This window comes from Schistocerca cancellata, chromosome 1, assembly GCF_023864275.1.
Source record: "Schistocerca cancellata isolate TAMUIC-IGC-003103 chromosome 1, iqSchCanc2.1, whole genome shotgun sequence".
In the NCBI taxonomy this organism is placed as follows: Eukaryota; Metazoa; Arthropoda; class Insecta; order Orthoptera; family Acrididae; genus Schistocerca; species Schistocerca cancellata.
In genome coordinates, this window is record NC_064626.1 from 712,152,797 (window position 1) to 712,175,940 (window position 23,144).

At 43.8% G+C, this 23,144-nt stretch overlaps 1 protein-coding gene and 1 pseudogene across 1 annotated transcript in view; one reads left to right on the forward strand and one right to left on the reverse strand.

The window, feature by feature from the left end:
* LOC126184887 (venom protease-like) overlaps window positions 1-23,144 on the reverse strand; it is a 237,912-nt gene that overhangs the window by 15,741 nt on the left and 199,027 nt on the right. The window contains exons 4-6 of the mRNA XM_049927519.1: window positions 15,013-15,142; window positions 10,608-10,771; window positions 9,006-9,107 (exon numbers count right to left, since the gene is read on the reverse strand). Coding sequence (XP_049783476.1) covers window positions 9,006-9,107; window positions 10,608-10,771; window positions 15,013-15,142 — 396 coding nt within the window. The remainder of the gene's footprint in view (window positions 1-9,005; window positions 9,108-10,607; window positions 10,772-15,012; window positions 15,143-23,144) is intronic.
* On the forward strand, window positions 14,230-14,347 carry LOC126097600 (5S ribosomal RNA; annotated as a pseudogene).

Consider the following 23,144-nt stretch of genomic DNA (forward strand, 5'->3'; position numbering starts at 1 on the left):
TTTTTGTGCTTATGTACATATATGGTTGTTTTAATAAAGAAAAAAAAACTGTGTGGCACATCTCTAAGTTTGCTGACTCATAGTGGATTTTGAATGAAAGTCGAGGTGTTGTATGCCAGTTCGGCGGCCAACTTCCCATGCTGACAAACTTTCTAGCAGTAAAAGTAACAGTGTACTCAACACTTGCTGACATTGTAGAGGATTTTGTAATGAGCCAATCGGAATTTATAAAGAGGAGACTTATACCAATATCGAGTAGGGCGCTAGAATGAACTGGTCATTTGTTGTTCAAAATGTATTTATTAAATTAACGGTTTTCGGGTGCAGCCCATCAGTAGACATCAAAAAGAAAAGTCTCCATACAAACTCAGCTGAGTACTGATTGTGAGGTCTAGTTTATGTGACTGCATAATTTGTATGAAGATTTTTCTTGTTGACGTTTGATGTAATGCTGAGCCCAAAAGGCGTCAATATAATAATGTTGTGCCCTGGGAGCTGGTGTTACTTTGTGTACAGAAGGCTCTGCGCAGAATGGCTCAAATGGTTCAAATGGCTCTGAGCACTATGCGACTCAACTTCTGAGGTCATCAGTCACCTAGAACTTAGAACTAATTAAACCTAACTAACCTAAGGACATCACACACATCCATGCCCGAGGCAGGATTCGAACCTGCGACCGGAGCGGTCGCTCGGCTCCAGACTGTAGCGCCTAGAACCGCACGGCCACTCCGGCCGGCGCAGAATGTGAGAGAGTGGTCCAGAGTATGCCTGGAGAAGTTAGTGACACAGTGGTATCTGTAATAACATTGATTTACCTGGATGAGTTTACACATTTATAAGGTTATTTCAGTGCACTGGATGGCAATCAAGCATCAGAGCAAGCTGCAAAGAAGTGCTGATGTGCCTCATCAGATGTGCCTCATCAGATGTGCCTCATCGCCGGCCATTTTGACCGAGCGGTTTTAGGCGCTTCAGTCAAGAACCGCGCTGCTGCTCCGGTCGCGGGTTCGAATCCTGCCTCGGACATGGATGTGTTTGATGTCCTTAGGTTAGTTAGGTTTAAGTAGTTCTAAGTTCTAGGGGACTGATGACCTCAGATGTTAAGTCCCATAGTGCTTGGAGCGATTTGAACCATTTGTGTCTCATCACCGGCTCATGACGTTTGAGCTACTGGACGGTGAGCTGCAGCCGAGTGTTGTCGTGAAGACAGCAGCATGGAGATGGGCAGGCGCTATTCGCCTCGAACATTTTTGTGGTACAGTACAGCCCATATGTCAGTGCTCTCATAGACAGCCCGCCGCATGATTAGCTGAGGACAGCCAACTTTGTGGTCCAGGATGTCGGTTGTCATGAAGAGCAGACCCTGCTCATCCACCACGGATCGATCAAGACTGCAGCAGATTTTCTAGTCAGTCGGAGCCTATACGAATACGCTACGCCTGGATGGTGTGGAGATGTCAGATTGCAAATCACCTGCAATTGACTGAACGAGGGCTGGCAGCACATAAGTCTTCTCCTCATCCGTGAGAGCCCAGTAGGCTACAACGACAGACAATGGCTGTTGTTTGCAACATGTTGGCCGCATCTTGGTACTGAAGTCAGGAAGCAGATAGCAGGTGGACTATCATCAATCAGATTGTTGTGGTTACAGTGAAAATCATCAGGCCATCTTCCTCTCTGGTTATAGCAACACAGACAGAATGGCGGGATGACTGGATATGTCTTTGAGCTACAAAAGCCTTATTTAAAGAAATGAACTTAGACCTCTGACGTAGTGACTCTAGGTGCATGATCGAATTTGCTCTCATTTACTGGGATTGCCAGCGCTCTTTGTCTCTCTGTAGTGCTTCAATAATTATTCAGTGTTGCCGAGCTTGGGTCTTTCTGCACTGTTTGACTACTGCAATGACGCTCTGGTACCTGAAGCTATGGAGTGTTAATAATTTTAGGCATGTGCACTGAACTTATTCTGCGGTGCAACACTCTTCTCTTGTTCCAAAAGATTAGTCCAGAATTTTACCTCTGATCGTCCTCTGTAACAGTCTCATACTTTTTAAATGCAATTGTATGCTGTGCTCATTGTACGAACTTTTCTCTTGTGTGAGCTGACCCATATAGATCTACCTGTTTTTCCTAATTCTGTACTATTTTTCCTAACTTTCGTTCTGCTGAACGCTTTTCAAATTTCACTATTTTGCAAGCTGCCACAAGATTACAGTTCTTTTCTTACGCTGTTTTCTGGACAGGTATCTAATTTGTAGGTAATACGGTGAATGGCTACTTCTAAGTCTGAGACAAAAGTAAAGTGCGCAAATTGCTATCAGAAACATGCAAGACTGGTGGCTGTAACGCTTATACTTATCAGATTTTGACATCGGTTTCTTGATATTGCTTAATGTGCTGAAGCATTTGTCTCATGGAAATTTTCCCTTGCCTAGATGCTTTTAGCGTATCTAAGGAGCGTATGACGTCGGGATTTAGTGTTAAGATAGAGTAGATTTTGAGCTGGCAGTACTTTCAACTGTTTCTGTAACCAATACAACGCGTAGTGGATTAGTTGAAGTATAGCTGTAGCTGCCATTGCAGCCGGGGGTTGAAATCTATACTAGCTATCTCACAATCGTGCCGTTCACCAAAATACCCCTATTGTGTAAATTTTATCTTGCCCTTGGGGTCTCACATTCTCATAGGAATTCATGATCAAGGTTTCCGGTACAAAGATTAAGTACATCCGATGCACTCCTACATTCTGAAAATGAGATGGAAACAATATTTCCTTCTGGCATATTGATGCTCCTACTTTTCCTAGAAACAGTGGTACTTCACATGTCTGCATTCAGACTGCCCTTCTCTGGCTGGGCAAATGGTGATTCCTTCCTACAGACATTCCTGTAGGTCTCCTAATGATGTAAGAGCATGAGCTTACACATGCTCAGATATTATTAATACCTCTTACATCTTCACTTGTACCCATTTACTTATTGTCCCTGAGGAAATAAACTTTCATTATTCTCTTCCTCCTTCCAAAATACTTATACAAAACAACTAACAGATAATACATAACCAAAATACAACTGTAACGTTCTACAGTAACTAATATGAATTCACAATACACTCGAACAAGAATAGAAAATAATGACATGTATTAAATAGATCCCAGAAATAACACAAGTAAACTCAAATATTTCTACACGATGGATGATCTCAGTTTTCAGGGTACACTATGCACATCATGCTTACCAAATGGTGTATGCTTCTTGACTGATCTTGCCTTTTTCATGCGGCATGACTCTGTGGTAGGGGTTTGTGGCAATCCATCCATCGTTCCTTTAAAAGATTTACCATACTAACGTGGATGATAGATGTTTCTGTCAGAAACTTCACTGGAGAAGTCACCTCAATGTCTTTGACAACAACCTCAGTGTTTAGTTAAGCAATTCTGTCTTTCCTTTAGGTGTGTAGGGATTAACGACTAACACCACTTGACCCACTCGATTTTGTGACGATTTTCCATCATGTTGCACTGACTGCTCTTGTTGTTCCAAAGCTCTAGTTTCGGTTTATTCCATGTCTCCTGTATGCTTTCCAATCACTTCACGTGCTCTTGCATATACTTCAAGAATACCATCCAAAGAATGTCATCCAAATATACCATATAAGTATTTGCCTTTAAACCCCCATCTAATAACATCTGGAATGTGGCTGGTCCGTTTTTAAGCCCAAGCAGCATCATCCTATACTGGAAATGTCCCCATGGAACCAAGGAAGCCGTCTTTGGTCTATCTTCTGAGACTGCTTCCAGCTGGTGATATTCACTTCTTAGATCCACTGTTGTAAAGTAATGACACTGTCCTAAGTTGTCTAACATTTCTGAGGTGGTAAGGATGGGATACGTATCAGTAACGGTTTTCGTGTTCTGGTAGTGGTCGCTGCAACAGAATCTGTACTCCTTAGTACCATGTGATGAGCTTTTCAGAATGATGATCACAGTCACACCCCATAGGCTATCACTGTACTCTTATACCCTCCAATAACTTCTGATCGATAAACTCCGCCTTTACTGGTTGGAGATACATTGCTATGCAGTATGGCTTTCTGTAATCTGGTGCATTATTGCCTGTAGATGTACAGACCTGGGTAATATTTGTTGCTGGTAAAGGATGCTTCATGTTAAATAAATCCATAAACCCATAAACCCTAGTACCAAAGCTTCCATTGCCTTCCAGTCACAGCTTGCAAGTGACCCACTTTTTTTACCTAACACTGCTGGATCGGTGGTGCGTTTGTGGTTCTGGTCATCATGTGACCTATCAATATCCTCTTCATCTAAAAGCTCAAATGTGGCATTCATTAAGCCCCTGAATAGGCTAACCATATCCATGCTGAAGTTATCCAAAATAATAAAATAATCATTAATACTACTCATGTGTCTATGCTTCTGCAAACAAAACAATGCATTTTGTCTATCTGTTCAGTTTCCACCAGCAGTTATACCACATATAATGCTTCACAGGGTAAATTGGTATGAACGGATACCCTCAGTAACTTCCCTGTACCTGCTGGTATCTTATCACGAGACCCATTCTTTAGCATATATGTTAACAGTGTAGTCAGCAACACCTTCGTGAGGGGCGTGTCTTGTGACATTGCCTCGCTTGCAACTACATACCTCTATGCAAACAAAGTCGCATGAGTTCTACTGTATACTGTGACAGATCGATTTTAACATGATGTTTGTCCAGAAAATCTAGCACAAAAATCGCAGAACACCCTTCACCCACATATGGCAATACTTCGAAATGTTAACGAAAATTCTTAGTTTCAATAATAAAACTGAGTAGTATCATACCTAAATAATCTGTTATTGTCACCAACTCCATGTATTTTATAAGCTGGAAACCCAAGTTTCCTCCTGCCTACTAGCACCAGGCTGATGAACATGTGCCCACCTGTGTCTACCAGGAATTTGTGTTCATTGCCTCCCAAAAAGCCTGCCAAGCAGCATTCCATCTGTGCATCTGTTGTGCAGTGTTATGTCATATAAAAATGCCTTCTGATGGTTGAAGAACTCCGTTTTGTATGTAACAGCTACTACGATTTATTTTGTTTTGACCTGATTCCTACAGTGTCCAACTCATCCACACTTATAGCATTCAGGTTGCCAACATTGCTTCTGAACATAGCTTTTATGCCCACGTTCATAAGGCACACATCAATCTTACAACCACTTCATGACACCAGTTGTTGCAACACGATGACCTGGGGTCACTCTGTGTGCAGGAGGCCGAGCACGGAATTTGGAAGAGTGGTCCAGAGCATGCCTGGAGGCGTTAGTGACACATTGGCATCTGTGATAACATTTTGTTTGCCTGGAAGAGTTTACGGAGTTGTATGGTTGCCTCAGTGCGTTGGATAGTGGTAGAGCCATGAAGAAGTGCTGACGTGCCTTGTCAGCGAGACATGACGTCGAAGTAGCAGGACAGTGAGATGCAGACATGTGACGTGATGCGGCGGTGTGGAGTCGGGCAGGCGCTGTTCGTCCCTAAACATTTGTGTGGTATAGTACGGCCAACTTCAGCAGCCCTGTGGACAGCCCATCGTGCGCTTATGTGAGGATAGCCGACTGTGTGGTCCAGGAAGTCAACTTTCGTGAAGCCCAGGTCCTGGTCATCCAACACTGATCGACCAAAACTGCAGCAGCTGTTTATGAGTCGGCTAGGGGGCTGTGCGACCGTGCCACGCCTGGACAGTCTGATGGTGACAGCTTGGAAATCATCCACAACTGACCCTCAGCGGAGGAGAGCTGGCAGAACACCAGTCTTTTCCTCATCCGACATGGCCCAGTAGACAGCAATGGCAATCATAGCTGTGGTTTGTATCAGGTTGGCTGTGCCTTAGTGTTGAAATCAGGAAGTGGGTGGCTGGAGGACCATCATCGATCAGCTTGTTGTGGTTTCACTGAAACTCAATAGATCGTCATTCTCTCTGATAGCGCGACTGGATGTGTCTTTGGGCTCCAAAAGTCTCATTACTTAGACTCTAGCCTGTGGCGACCCTGGGTGCATGATCGAATTTGTCCTCGTTTATTGGTCTCGTCATCACTCCTTGCCTTGCTGTGGTTGGTCAATAATTATTCAGGGTCTCCGAGCTCAGTATGTCCTGCAATGTTTGACTAGTGCAGTGGTACTCTGGCGCTAGAAGTTACAGAGTGTTACTTTACCTGCCCAGTTGGGTAGCATTGCTGCTTTTGCGATTTTTCTACGCTTTCTCGGAGGTTGCATGGCAATACTCGCCTGATGCCCAATCTTCCACTACATTGGTGGTATGCCTTGTTGACGAGCTGATTGACACACTTGACCTTTCAGCCCTCAGCTCACTGGGCAGCACTTAAAAAAAATATCGTGTACACCAATATTCTGCTGTGCAACATTAAATAAATTTTGGACAACAAAAGACCAGTTCATTTTAGTTACCTAGCCAGCTCTGGCATAAGTCTCCTCCAGTTCATCTCCTGATTGCAGGTCTCCTTCGCGACTTTACATCGCAGCTCAAGTCAAACAGACTGTTAGTGACATATACACTCCTGGAAATTGAAATAAGAACACCGTGAATTCATTGTCCCAGGAAGGGGAAACTTTATTGACACATTCCTGGGGTCAGATACATCACATGATCACACTGACAGAACCACAGGCACATAGACACAGGCAACAGAGCATGCACAATGTCGGCACTAGTACAGTGTATATCCACCTTTCGCAGCAATGCAGGCTGCTATTCTCCCATGGAGACGATCGTAGAGATGCTGGATGTAGTCCTGTGGAACGGCTTGCCATGCCATTTCCACCTGGCGCCTCAGTTGGACCAGCGTTCGTGCTGGACGTGCAGACCGCGTGAGACGACGCTTCATCCAGTCCCAAACATGCTCAATGGGGGACAGATCCGGAGATCTTGCTGGCCACGGTAGTTGACTTACACCTTCTAGAGCACGTTGGGTGGCACGGGATACATGCGGACGTGCATTGTCCTGTTGGAACAGCAAGTTCCCTTGCCGGTCTAGGAGTGGTAGAACGATGGGTTCGATGACGGTTTGGATGTACCGTGCACTATTCAGTGTCCCCTCGACGATCACCAGTGGTGTACGGCCAGTGTAGGAGATCGCTCCCCACACCATGATGCCGGGTGTTGGCCCTGTGTGCCTCGGTCGTATGCAGTTCTGATTGTGGCGCTCACCTGCACGGCGCCAAACACGCATACGACCATCATTGGCACCAAGGCAGAAGCGACTCTCATCGCTGAAGGCGACACGTCTCCATTCGTCCCTCCATTCACGCCTGTCGCGACACCACTGGAGGCGGGCTGCACGATGTTGGGGCGTGAGCGGAAGACGGCCTAACGGTGTGCGGGACCGTAGCCCAGCTTCATGGAGACGGTTGCGAATGGTCCTCGCCGATACCCCAGGAGCAACAGTGTCCCTAATTTGCTGGGAAGTGGCGGTGCGGTCCCCTACGGCACTGCGTAGGATCCTACGGTCTTGGCGTGCATCCGTGCGTCGCTGCGGTCCGGTCCCAGGTCGACGGGCACGTGCACCTTCCGCCGACCACTGGCGACAACATCGATGTACTGTGGAGACCTCACGCCCCACGTGTTGAGCAATTCGGCGGTACGTCCACCCGGCCTCCCGCATGCCCACTATACGCCCTCGCTCAAAGTCCGTCAACTGCACATACGGTTCACGTCCACGCTGTCGCGGCATGCTACCAGTGTTAAAGACTGCGATGGAGCTCCGTATGCCACGGCAAACTGGCTGACACTGACGGCGGCGGTGCACAAATGCTGCGCAGCTAGCGCCATTCGACGGCCAACACCGCGGTTCCTGGTGTGTCCGCTGTGCCGTGCGTGTGATCATTGCTTGTACAGCCCTCTCGCAGTGTCCGGAGCAAGTATGGTGGGTCTGACACACCGGAGTCAATGTGTTCTTTTTTCCATTTCCAGGAGTGTATTTTCGGTGCAGTGGACGGCTCATGGAATATGTCAGATGCCAATCGGATTGTTACAAACAGAGACTATTTGCGTGGCTAGCAAGTCTTTTGTAACGGAGTCCTTGGATAAAAAGTTATCGGTTTATTTGCCGAGTCCAATTCGGGTGTAACGTAATCCAGCGAGACAAATGCTGTCCTCTGGGCATAAAAGTGGGAGCCTCGCCAGTTTCACGACAGTCAGACTTAGCCCCTGATGACTGTGATGGAAGTAATCATCCAAGGCTCTCGATTTTATCAGAATCTGGCGTGGCTAGTAAATCAAGAACTTTTCATCCAGGGATTAGTTGTGACTTTTAACACTATCTCGCGAGTTATGACAGGTTGGCATCCTCTATGAAAAACTAATTCACAAGCAGTGCAGAAAGTAAAAGTTTGTTGACTGACAGTTTCTTCATTGACAGTGGTGCATATCGGGGACAAGCTGGGGCTACTTAAGTGACATTTTTTTTCTATTCTCTGAAGCCTGAAGTTCAGCACCTGCCACAGTGCAGTCAGTGAAGCACATCAGGAATTCCAATTTTATTGTTTGAATCTCACTATGAACTCAACTGAAACTGGGACACCAATGCAATATGTGGACCTAGCATACGTAATGCATAAACTGGCGTTATTATGTGCTACGCTTCTCTAAGAGGCAGTTAACACTAACAGTCGATTGTCTATACACATGCAGGGGCCTTGTGGAACGTGATTGACATACCAGTATCACACAGCACTAATTGTCAACATCTTAGTGGTGATTATGGAATTCGTTAGTAAAACTTCTTTAGTCCTTCTTTCTTATTACCTTATGATCTTTTATTATTTCACTATACGATGTAATTCATATTATAGTAAGAAACATTAGTACATAATTGTAACAGTTCCGACTTTGTAGATGAAAATATAAATTATTGAATGACTTTATGAACATTGATTGACGTACTCAAAATACTTGCAACAACAAATTTCTTGCATACTTACGAAACTCGATGGCTCCCCATCCGGCTATGAAAGGATTGTACCTGACGAAAGCGTTTGATCTCAGATCGTCAGCGAGCGGCAAGCAAATTGGATGCAGATAAACTGTGAGAAGAGAAATAAGTGCTGTAATTTAACTTTGAAAATGTCGTGAACAATGTATTTCTAAACATGTGCAATTGATAGTATTACTAACACTCGGTAACTACTATATTTTGGATACTGATAACGCAGTATGCCTTGAATTTTAGACATAATGGTATACAAACAAAACATGAACTTATAGTTTCCTGTTTGAAATGCAAAATTGCTACACCAACAAGAGTTGGAGGAATGCATTGACTTGTAAGTTAGCAGAAATGAACTTAAATTCTCACTGGACCCAATTCAAATAACTTAAATTAAAAAGAACAAGAAGATGTTTTATAGTTACTTGTAAAAGAATGACTTCCTACATTTCATCTGGTTGCAAAGGACATACCGATTTTTGTACATCAGTGAATTTCCTTCTGGAATATTAGTTTAAATGGGTTAGAGACTGATCGTGCTGCAGATAAGAATGTGCGTGACAGCTAGTATGTTATTCTCCTTTAAGATTTATGCTTGATTGATTTCATATGAATAATACGAAGTACGATGTTAGTGGAACAAAAACTTCTAAGTTTCTAAGCAAGAACGAGTTCTTACGACGTGGCCCTGCTGCCATATTCTTGTAATGCTCATACAAAAAACTAAGCAGAACACGAAATAAATCTGCAGTTCCGAATATGGACAATTTTGAGCTCTATAATGGAATGACAACAATGAAAATTTGTGCTGGATCGAGACTCGAATCCAGATTTCCCGCTTATTGAGAGCGGTCACTTTACCATCGGGCTATCCGAGCAGGCTTGACAGCCAGATCCAAACTCCCGTAGGTCGTCAACCATGTGTCTACAACTTGTAGCTGTACATCCATTATTACAGGGAAGACATTTTAACTGAAAGTCGCTTGCCCGGTGTCGGCGGCCGTTTTGTTCAGCAGTACGACGCAGTGTTCCTTTGGACATGCATGCACGCAGCATTTAATAGTGTTGAAGAATGCAACAAGAGCACATTTTTTAAGCGATCTTATTCATAAAAAATACAGTGATGATAATAACAGTAATAATACTGTGCTTCTTTCGGCCATCTTATATAACTGTTTCTAACTCCACTGGGGTTGTAAGGTGCTCTTAGAATACAACTGATGGAAATACTAGTCGGCGGAAGGGAGGGAAAGAAGGTAGGCAATCATAAACTGAGTACTAGCTCAGTGGAACAAGGAAAGATCCTAGACTGGTCCTAGCCGAGCGTGGCACTCAAGTGATTGACGGTTGCCAGTAGCCGGAAGGGGATCTGAAGCTCGTTACCGCCGATTGTTGAGTCCACACCTTATCCATTACAACAGAAATATATCACCAGTGTTAGACAAGGGTTGCTATTTGGAGTGACCACACTCCTTTTTTATTTTTGAATTTACAAGATACGCATTATTGTTCATTTTTCGTCACACGCACAGACAACTTGGTTTGTTAACATTATCATAATACACTTGTCTTGCCAACTGATTTCCTAAACACTTACATGAGAAAGGAATTTTGTCTTTCAGTTTAAGAATTGCGATGTCATTCTCAAACCGACCCTTGCGATACCCTTCATGCATCTTCTTTTCCAGTATATCTGATTCTATGGGCGTAGCACCATCGTCCTCTGCGAGAAGATTGAGATCTCCAATTCGAACTTTATATCTGAAAAACAAAGGATTAAGAAACAACGACGTATTTCACATCTATGGAATACTGTAAAAAGTAATTTTCAACTTCTGAGAAATTAATAACTTATTATAACGGAATCATGGGTGCAAGTGTTTGGAATATTGTTAGAATGACAAACTGCCGATCGTTTTGCAAATCAGTTAAATAAAATAGAAGAAGTGGACCTGAGTTTATTAGAATATTTTTTTTTGCATTAATTAGGAGCAATCCTGATAATTTTTCCCTCTGATGGAACACGAGTTGCCAAACGCAGGTTTGTTCGTTTCCAGTCCGTATTTCTTACTCCGTTGACAGCACAGGTCCCTTGAATGACTGTCTTCACTGACCTCTAGTAATGAACCATAGAAAAGGATCTTCGTCACCTTTTCAAAAGTGTTCATTTATCACTCCCCGCTAATATATTTGGTCACATTACACGTTAATACTCGAATAAGATCTTAAGTGGAGCTTTTCTTATTTTGTAGGATTTACTAAAGGGCCGTTAAATCAAATCCGGTTATAATATTCACTAAAAAGACAATATTCCAAGTTTTAATAAATTGTGTTGGTACGGCTAGGAGTGATGAAGGAGCGGGTCAGATAAGAACGAATCTGCTGGTTTTGCTGTAAGTTTATAGGAGGGGTGGCCAGGAGGCAGAAGACTAACAATAGTATGGCACGCGACAATTTCCAAAGGAACAAAGAATTTCCTAAGCAGTTGTCTGAGGGCAAGGATCCACATGAATTTGTGTTGCTTGAAGAATTTTACGGGCAGGAGCATTTTGAAATCAAAGATATGGCTGTCCAAGGGCTTATATATAATACTTGACTAATCTGGCATGAAGAAACAGGTTGCCTTGGAAACAGTGTCTCTGGAGAAAAAAGGAGATGATGTGGACGCTCCATACCCGAAAGTCGATGGTCAATCTTTGTAAACAGAACTTTTTCATCTGTAATACAATGTAAAACACCAGAATGACACAAAAGATGTACTGGTTTCTTTAAAAAAAGTTCTGGAATTATTTGCTAATGCTGAAGGTGTGAAGCAGAACGCAATTTTACTGCTCTAAGACGAGTGAAGAACTCTGTGCGTTCGAGAGTCACGCAGCACAGGCAAAATCATGTAGCAGTCTGCAGTGTGCACAAGTTCTGTTGAATCAAATAGACTTAAGAAATGTTGCTAGAAAATTTATATCCAATTCTGACAAAAAAGGATAAATATATTTGGCTCACTACGGGGCGAACTTTGTAAGATTATTTTACCTTATGCTGTTGACATAGTATGTAATTGCCATTTCGGACTTATTAACTACTTACTTTTTTATTCCTACTTTTCATAGTTTTACATTTGTCTTTTTAAATGTATTTTAAATGTTAGAAGAATAAAATAAATCAAATCGTGCATGTGATACCAGTGTTCTATTTAGATTTCCAGCAGATATTACACTTAATTTAATTTAAAAAACTATTCAGATTGAAACTGTTTTAGGAGGTAATACGTAATAACCACGTACGCACTAATAGATTTAAATGTTAATATTACGCAGCTTTTTTATACTCGGTAATCGCAAAATACGTTCCAGTCCAGGCTTAAACTGGCACGGTTAAGAGTCTGAGGCATCCAGTATGCACAAAAAACTGGCTTTCGGTCCTAATTTTTTCAACTTTTTTCAATGGGATCTCCCCTTTAGACCCCCTTGTGATGCATACCGAATCTATTGAGTCGTCCCGCCCCCTCGCCACCTTCCAATCACTTAGGACTGGTGACGCCGGTGGACTTAGGATCTTTGTGTTGTAACCAATGTGCGATGAAGAATAGTTACTAATAAATAAAGCAGATGTGCAATCTGCAGATCTGCTGTGTATTTAATTAAACAGAAATGTAAATAAATCAATAATAAATTAAAATAATATATTAATTAAAATAAAGTAATTAAAATTAATTGAAATTAAACTGCTGATCGCACATGCATCACTCAAATTCCATATATCGTATCTAGAAAAAAAACTGCAGTACTTAAAAAGAGATCAAAAATCAACAAATAGTTAAGCAAAATGCAATAGAATGTATAAAAGTTATGAAATATTATAATATAAATGATAAATATATATTATATTACAACTAAGACATTCCGACGAAAGCTTAATTCACTTCACGTTTGCTGTAAGAGTCTCTGGAGCGATGCCACACGCTCAGACAGTTCATTAACAAACATCATAACCATGTATGTGAATCTTTTCTGGACTAATTTTAAACCTTTGAAGTTTTTATAAAGAATTTTTAATACGTAACAGTGATGTAAACGTGACAGGAAAAGGAGCCTGTGTTAAAAGGAGACAGTACCCCAAGTTACCCAAAAGTCATACACACAGCACATACACGTCTTATTACAATGAGGTGACAAAAGTCATTGGATAGCGATATGAACACATACAAATGGCGATAATACCGTGTACAAAAGCTATAAAAACGGCAGTGCATTGACGGAGTTGTCATTTGTTCTCAGGTGAATCACGTAGAAAGGTTTACGACGTAATTATGGCCGCACGACGAGAATTAACAAACTTTGAATGCGGATTGGTAGTTGGAGCTAGACTAATGATACATTCAATTTAGGAAATCATTAGAGAATTCAATATTCCGAGATCCACGGTGTCAGGAGTGTGCTGAGAATACCACATTTCAGGCATTACCTCTCACCACAGACAACGCAGTGGCCGATGGCCTTCACTTACGACCGACAGCAGTGGCGTTTGCGTTGAGTTGTCGGTGCAAACACGCAACACTGCGTTAAATAACCGCAGAAATCAAAGTGGGGCGCAGACGAACGTATCCGTTTGGACAATATGGCGAAATCTAGTGTTAATGGGCTATGGCCGATGACCGATGCGAGTGTCTTTGCTAACAGCAAGACATCACCTGCAGCGCCCCTCCTGGGCTCGTGACCATATCGGTTGGACGGCAGACAACTGGAAAACTGTAGCCTGGCCTGATCTATATCGATTTCATTTGGTAAGAGCTGATGATAGTGTTTGAATGTGGCGTAGACCGCACAAAACTATAGACCCAAGTTGTCAACAAGGCACTGTGCAAGCTGGTGGTGGCTCCATAATGGTGTGCGCTTCGTTTACATGGAGTGGACTGGGCTCTCTGGGCCAACTGAATCATTAACTGGAAATGGATTTGTTCGGCTGCTTAGAGACCGTTTGCAGCCATTCATGGACTTCATATTGCAAACAACGATAGAATTTTTATGGATGGCAATGCGCCATGTCACCGGGCCACAATCGCTCGCAAATGGTTTGAAAAACATTCTGGACGATTCGAGAGAATGATATAGCCGGTCAGGATCCCATCGGACATTTATGGGAAATAGTCGAGAGGTCAGTTTGTGCACAAAATCCTGCATCGACAGCTCTTTCACAATTATGCGCGGCTATACAGACAGCATGCCAACGGCCTTGCCACAGTGGTAACATAGGTTCCCGTCAGATCATCCAAGTTAAGCGCTGTCGGGCTGGGCTAGTACTTGGATGAGTGACCATCCGGTTAGCCGAGCGCTGTTGGCAAGCGGGGTGTACTCAGCCCTTGTGAGGCAAAGTGAGGAGCTACTTGATTGAGAAGTAGCGGCTCCGGTCTCGTAGACTGACATACGGCTGGGAGAGCGGTGTAATGACCACATGCCCCTCCATATCCGCATCCAGTGACGCCTGTGGGCCGGGGATGACACGGCGGTCGGTCGGTACCGTTGGGCCTTCCAAGGCCTGTTTGGACGGAGTTTAGTTTAGTTTAATTTTATACAGGCAGCATGGCCGAATATTTTTGCAGGGGACGTCTAACGACTTGCTGAGTCCATGCCACGTCGAGTTTCTGCACTACGCCGGGCAAAAGGAGGTCCGACGCGGTATTAGGACATATCTCACGACTTTTGTCACCTCAGAGGAACTGACATAAATCCATCTCATCATGGAAGCTTGAACAAACAAAACGCGTAGTGGTAATAAAAATAAATAGTGAGTCATTACGGTAAACTTGTAATTGCAATTGAAATATTCTTTCTGTCTGAGCACGTTTAACATCATACTCCATCCCAACACTATGTCGAAGGTCATAGCAGAGGTCCGGTGTCGGCGGGTTCGACCGACCCGAAAAAATCGATCGCGTATCAAACTGTGGGATTAAGGGTGTTGCGCACGCCACAGCTCGGGCGTTGCTGGGTGGGCGGCTTACGTACAGGTCGGATCTGTTGTAGACGCAGTGGGCGGCGGTGAGCACGTGCTGGTCGGTGATGAGCGCGCCGCCGCACAGCACGCGCGGCCCGTTGCTGCCACGGTAGATGAGCGCCGTCAGCCACGGCCATGCCCCTGCAACACGGCACACCCGCCACTCAGCCCGCTGGCAATACAACACACCGCTGGCCGTCCAAATTGCAACAACAGGTAACATAGCTGATAATTAAATTTTAAACTAGAGTAGGAGAAACACTTCCTTAAATTTGTATTTCATTTGGCGGTTGTAACACCCCAACGACCCCCTTAAAGTCAATTAAGACAGAATATCATAATATGAAGTAGCGAAGAGTTATCTTGGCAAATACATCTTTGCCGATAAGCTAACACCAAGAAGATTTGATAACAACAACATTATACATCACTGAGAGTTTTTGTTATGAAAAGCGGAGGAAGAAACCTCAGATTTAATTAATGGACAAATATCCAAGTGATAATTGCAATTAATATCTCAAAGCTAAGTCCAAGGTGATGTTAGTCAGAGATAACTTTTATGCGGAAGAGAGTTGTAGGCGCAACGAAGAAATTCAATGCGCCTACAATACTCATTCACAGAAGAAGTCGCTTGCTGGCTCTCGTCCTGTAAAGACGTGCGAGAACAATTCTTGTCTCAGTTATTGAGAGTACGGAACACGACGAGATTGTTTCGCGTTCAGAAGTGTTTCTTGCGTGACGTGATTCACGAACTTCGGAAACTGATTCTCTAAGCAGAGACAGGAACTAATAGACGCGTTTAACCGTGCATAACGGGTTAATTGAACTTTATTGACGAAACCAGCGAATATTGGACTTGACTTTCAAATAGTTGGAACTAAAAGAAGAGTGGATAGTATATCAAAGGACTACACTCAATTAGTCTCGAGTAGGACACAATTACACGACTTCACGAAGATACTACAGTAACGCTGAAAAGTCAAGTTGTCGTAATTGTCAAGAAACTTAATTTTAATAGAACTGACTTTACCAACCAACTGTGTGTGCGTGTGGTGCGAAAGTTATAAAGTATTTAGTGGCCAAGGAACAATAAACTGTTCGTTCCAAGTGAAATATCAAGCGTGGACTACATTATTAAGTGATTTAATCAATGATAGTTAACCAACGACTGTTCAGCAGGGACAATTTAATCTGAATATCAAAATACCTACTTCATTAATTGAAAAGAGAACTTTTGAACTTTTTTTTTTTTTACATTACGGCGTAGGTTCACGCAGACGTGATCAAAGAGTATCTGTGGATCTCGCTTCATACAGGTTCAACAACTCCATAGCAACGAGCCAACAACGTACGAGAAGACTGATAATTACAATGTTACCTCGCAATTGGTGGTGTGTACGATGCGGATGAGATAAGATTTAACAACTACTGCATATCCGGGCAATGAATCATTCAATCTTAAGTCAGAAGAAGCATCCATCGTACGAGTTCACATTTCTGTCTCCCGTTCACCAACGGGGACCTACGTCATCCCGCATCGTGTCTCAACTCCACTGAAAGAGCTGTGGCAGTAGCAGCTCTACGGCGTCGACAATATCAGCACGCGGTTGGAGTGCGGGGACGCCACAGGGTGTACAGGGTGGGCAGAAGCAATGGCTCTTACCAGGCCGTGCATCCAGTCGAACAACAGACATGGTCTGTCATTCCGTAAGGCTACAGTTGCATGGCAGAGTTCGTGATGAGGGGGCTACGCTCTCCGCTACCCATGGTCAGATGTTTTCATTGGTGTGAGGGATATGACCATGGCGACGGCCGAACAACCACTGTATCGCAAGTTTGGTTGAGATAGCATAGGCAACGTGCACCCTTGCGTCGTTTTGTTTAAAACGCATTGACGTGGAGGCCTCGAAGTTAGGGCACAACCACTGGCCTTATCACATCGTAAATGTAACGCCTGATGTTTAAATTACCTGCTATGCGAATCGAAAATGATACTACAGTGTACCCAGTGTCTCTCCGCACCATCGTGTCAGTTGGTGGATCCCTATGACGACGATGAATGCAATCTGACTACGTCCATTCTGTACACAGATATACAATTATTGAACTATATGAAATAAATTCGTCATATGTTCTGAACAGTTTGCGCTAGGACGTTCAAACTGCACGGTTGACCGCGGGGCATGATGGGAATTAGTATGCGCATCCGCACATGCCTTGTTGTTGTCGGCCATCTGCACGTGAAAATGTCACCGTACAGCGTGCCTGAGCGTATAGCGCTTGCCAAGCCCTACTAAGCGAGCAATGAAAGCCCAACCGCGGCTCAAAGCAAGTTTGCGACAGAGTTCAAGTTGAAGACTACCGGTGCAAGTGTGCTAACAATCAAGAATTTGATTCGCAAGTTTGAGAGAAAGGGTAGTGTTCGTGATGGTAGTGTTGGCAATGTCGGTCGTCCAAAAAAGTTGAAAACACCTGAAAACATTGAGAAGACACGCTCTGTGTTTCAAACCAGCCCAAGGAAATCGTTCAGACGAGCTGCAGAACAGGTGGGAATCAACCGGGAGACACTGTCACAAATTGTTGTTGAAGACCTGCATCTCTCCCCATACGAAATTCAAACCCATCAGCCATTAAGCCCCAGGACATGGAACAGCAGCTGTGTTTCGATAACACTATTGTCCACAGAATTGACGAAGCCCACTTTCATTTGGATGGGTTCGTCAAATGGTTCAAATGGCGCTGAGCACTATGGGACTTAACATCTATGGTCATCAGTCCCCTAGAACTTAGAACTACTTAAACCTAACTAACCTAAGGACAGCACACAACACCCAGTCATCACGAGGCAGAGAAGATGGATTCGTCAGTAAGCAATATTGGCGCATTTTGGGGGACTGAGAATCCGCATTTCGCGATCGAGGTATCTCTTCACTTTCAACGGATGACAGTGTTGTGTGCGATATTCCTTGATGGTACGGTGACTACCGAACGGTACGTGAAGGTTTTGGAAGATGACTTCATCCCCATTATCCAAAGTGATCCCGATTTCGATAAGATGTCGTTCATGCAAGTCGGAGCTCGATCTCATATAAGCAGGAGAGCATTTGATGTCCTGCACTAGCACTTTGGATACCGCAATCTGCCCTGGGGTACCCGGAGGCCACTGGCATGGGCCTCGATTGCTCACCATATTCTGCGGGTTTGAACACATGCGACTCCGTTTTGTGGGGTTATATTAAAGACAATTACCCCAAAACCAGTGCTAAGCTGTAAACAGCCATTCAGAAGGTCATCGACAGCATCGATGTTCCGACACTTCAGCAGGTTATGGAGAAATCGCTATTCATCTGCGCCACATCATCGCCAATGATGGCAGGCATATCGAACGTGTCATAACCTAAATAAGACTATCTGTAATGAAGTTTATATGTTAAATAAAGTGTGTGCACGCCGCAGCTTATGACTAATTTACGTTTTTCTCATATAGTTCAACTGTCATGCCGCATTAGTCATGATGCTATATGTAGAACAGAAATATAACGTGGTGCTCACTCCTACGTCCTGAGTTGTCCTTGGGCTCGTTTCTCTCTGCTGCCGCATCAAGGGTAGTCGCAATAATGGTCACTGTGCTGGCAGCCTGTGGTTATCCAGACGTCGCTACATCATCTATGCAGATACTTGTCTTCATATAAATAAGCCCAGTTCCTAAGTGAAGATACGTGATGTAGCTATACGGTCCTTCATGACCGATCGAGAATATTGTAACAATAACAACTGTACCTATAATAATTTTTTCCTTTATGAATTTAGATAAATTTTTCTTTCTGAACTTATGTAAAGTAATATAAGTAATGTTTTGAATTTCTTTTTCTTTTCGTGTCATGTTAAAGAAACTGTAAGCAACTTTTGAAATGAATGTTATTATTTATGTTAGATTTCAAGCAATTTGATAAGTAAAGGGAAATGTATGTAATGTTAAAACTATTGTAAGATGTGAAAATTGTAATTTATACACTTGGTCCATACGTAGGTAATGCATTAGAATATGTGTAGTAGAAAACCTGTGGTGAATACCCTACCTGTAGGGGAGCGGGGAAAGGTGGATGCAGGCGAGTGCGGGAAAACGCACACTGGCGCGGTTCGGCACAACGGGCTCAGTAAAACAGTCGGAGTTGGGTATCGGTCGGAGGAACATGTACCGTACTGAGGAGGCTATCCAGGAAAAGTGGATTCCATTGAGCCTCGGATGGGCCGATCCCGACGACTATTTGGCATGGCTATATTCTTAGGCACAAAATTGGAAAGATTACGACGCTAAGAAGAAGGAAAGTGCCGATGCAGTAAGAGCCTTAGCCGTGCTTGTATGTGTGCTGTGCTGCCCGCTATCTCGCTGCCCGCCATCCGCCGCACCGACGTGCACAGGTCAAACATTTATTTCATCTTTAGAAGTGTATCTGTGTGGACCAGTATCGAAACTGTTTTAACTGTTCAACAATAACGTGACTTTTACCAGAATTGCCTTAGCCATCACTTATCCTTATCATTGACCTAGACAGGGTCCTTACCACATATTGTGCAACCCGAGTATCCCGAATTGAAAGTTTACAGTCAGCATTAAATTATCTGCAGACCTATCTATACTATAAAGACGTTTAAAGTTAGGTGTGGTAAAGCAAATGTTAGTAAAGAACAACGGTGTGATTAAATTGAAAGATAAATTTTGAATTGAGCTAGCGATGTCATTTAATTAATGTGTGACTGAAATAATGATAACTAATTAATTCAAAAATAAGACAAAAGAGTAGTTATCCACAGATTGATAAATTTGAGTGTTAATTTACCTTCAGGACTTACTAGTTTCAGTATAACGACCATAACAGTTTCAGCCCCCCCCCCCTTCTCTTGCCCATTCTTGCACATTTTGAATTGTACTGATCAGATTTGAACAGCAAAGTTAAGTTCTATATTAAACCTAAGTGTATTAGTGTTTTTTCCAATTTTAATAGTGACTTTGTATGTATGCTTTCAAAATTGCTAATTCTAGAGTAATCTATGCCCGATTTCAGTCTGATCAATATACAAAGTGCAGTTCGTAGTAATCATTGCTGTGTGGTGTTGTGTAATTATAGCTCGTCCAATTTAGTACAAAAGGAAAGAACTTTAGTTCAGTGGATTTTGCCTATGTCAAACTTTGCCATATAACGCAACAGTATTACGTGTTGTTATGCTTGTACATGCCCACACTTGTACAAGAAAAACTCACTCAATGCCTAATTAGGCTGGCGACCGTATTATTAATCATTGGTAGTATCTACTGTGTGTACTTCTTGTCCATACGAACGCGTAATTATACTTTACATTTGCTTGACGTATCACTGTAGTTACTGACTGAGTATAGGTTCGATCTTGCTTCCATTAGGTACACGCGGTCAAATTATGTACTAAAATCCTTGTTTACAAGGTGAAGCCCGTGAACTTATTACAGTACAGGCTTTATAGAGATAACGCACGTCCAACAGGGCGGTAGTGTTACAATATGTCTGCCCTCTTGAGTGCTAGCCGCATGGAGCATGAGGGGGATCGCTAAACGGCATCTCTGACTTGTATCTCTATCTGTGCACGCGTAACTAAAGGTGTTATGTAACTTCCATGATCTGTAAGTGACAGTAAAATAAAGTTGTATGTTAACAGACGTTAAATCACCTTCTGATTGCTACCACAATTTTTTTTGGCGGCGAAACCGGGAAAAAGAGTTCGGGGCCGGGAACTTTTGGAATCTCTGAGACGTCAACAATAATTCAAGAAGACTTACACATCGAGTTTGCCTTTGAAATTCGGCTGAATCCTCAGGGGAAATAGCCAGTGGGTTTTCGTTAATCATGTCCTCGTTAACTTTGTCAACCTGCCGTACAATCAGTCCTTTCAAAACACATTCCGAAACTTCTGGGATTTAGAGACAATAGGCTAATATGTGACGATCAGGACAGAAGAGTGAATGCGAAGGACTCAGCACATGTTGATGGATTTCAAACTTCCTTCTCTACCGAGTGTCAACGAAGAAGGGAGGATTTATTCAGGAGAAAGAGCTTTACAAATCGAGCAAGTCAATAACGCGTTGCTCGTCTCTGGCCCTTATGCAAGCAGTTATTCGGCTTGGCATTGATTGATAGAGTTGTTGCTTGTCCAGATGAGGTATATAGTGCAAAATTATGTCCAATTGATGCTTTATATCGTCAAAATCCCGAACAGGTTGGAGGGCCGTGCCCATAATATTCCAAACGTTCTAAATTGGGGAGAAATCCGGTGACATTGCTGCCACAACTGTTTTGACTGGAGATATTGACATAATGATGAAGTAAAGTAAACAAAAGCAACGGAGTAATGTTGAGCAATGGATATTGTTAAAAGCAACTGATATGCATTGAAAGACAGGAATCAAGGTTATTGTACCACAATACACAGATAAAAAAAACAACAGAAAACTCCTTAGACGTATACGAAATTCCAGAGAAAAATGAACAACTACTTTGAATGGAGATATTGATATAATAACACTAAGCAAAACATGTGAGAATGATGATAAAACACGATAAAATAAAACTTGGAGAATAATTACAATATGTGGTATAAACAGCGCTACGACATTTTATGGCCCAAGAAAATAAAATGAAGATATATACACTCCTGGAAATGGAATAAAGAACACATTGACACCGGTGTGTCAGACCCACCATACTTGCTCCGGACACTGCGAGAGGGCTGTACAAGCAATGATCACACGCACGGCACAGCGGACACACCAGGAATCGCGGTGTTGGCCGTCGAATGGCGCTAGCTGCGCAGCATTTGTGCACCGCCGCCGTCAGTGTCAGTCAGTTTGCCGTAGCATACGGAGCTCCATCGCAGTCTTTAACACTGGTAGCATGCCGCGACAGCGTGGACGTGAACCGTATGTGCAGTTGACGGACTTTGAGCGAGGGCGTATAGTGGGCATGCGGGAGGCCGGGTGGACGTACCGCCGAATTGCTCAACACGTGGGGCGTGAGGTCTCCACAGTACATCGATGTTGTCGCCAGTGGTCGGCGGAAGGTGCACGTGCCCGTCGACCTGGGTCCGGACCGCAGCGACGCACGGATGCACGCCAAGATCGTAGGATCCTACGCAGTGCCGTAGGGGACCGCACCGCCACTTCCCAGCAAATTAGGGACACTGTTGCTCCTGGGGTATCGGCGAGGACCATTCGCAACCGTCTCCATGAAGCTGGGCTACGGTCCCGCACACCGTTAGGCCGTCTTCCGCTCACGCCCCAACATCGTGCAGCCCGCCTCCAGTGGTGTCGCGACAGGCGTGAATGGAGGGACGAATGGAGACGTGTCGTCTTCAGCGATGAGAGTCGCTTCTGCCTTGGTGCCAATGATGGTCGTATGCGTGTTTGGCGCCGTGCAGGTGAGCGCCACAATCAGGACTGCATACGACCGAGGCACACAGAGCCAACACCCGGCATCATGGTGTGGGGAGCGATCTCCTACACTGGCCGTACACCACTGGTGATCGTCGAGGGGACACTGAATAGTGCACGGTACATCCAAACCGTCATCGGACCCATCGTTCTACCATTCCTAGACCGGCAAGGGAACTTGCTGTTCCAACAGGACAATGCACGTCCGCATGTATCCCGTGCCACCCAACGTGCTCTAGAAGGTGTAAGTCAACTACGCTGGCCAGTAAGATCTCCGGATCTGTCCCCCATTGAGCATGTTTGGGACTGGATGAAGCGTCGTCTCACGCGGTCTGCACGTCCAGCACGAACGCTGGTCCAACTGAGGCGCCAGGTGGAAATGGCATGGCAAGCTGTTCCACAGGACTACATCCAGCATCTCTACGATCGTCTCCATGGGAGAATAGCAGCCTGCATTGCTGCGAAAGGTGGATATACACTGTACTAGTGCCGACATTGTGCATGCTCTGTTGCCTGTGTCTATGTGCCTGTGGTTCTGTTAGTGTGATCATGTGATGTATCTGACCCCAGGAATGTGTCAATAAAGTTTCCCCTTCCTGGGACAATGAATTCACGGTGTTCTTATTTCAATTTCCAGGAGTGTATTTGTAACGTCTTTCATATAAGTAGCTGTAAAAGTATTTT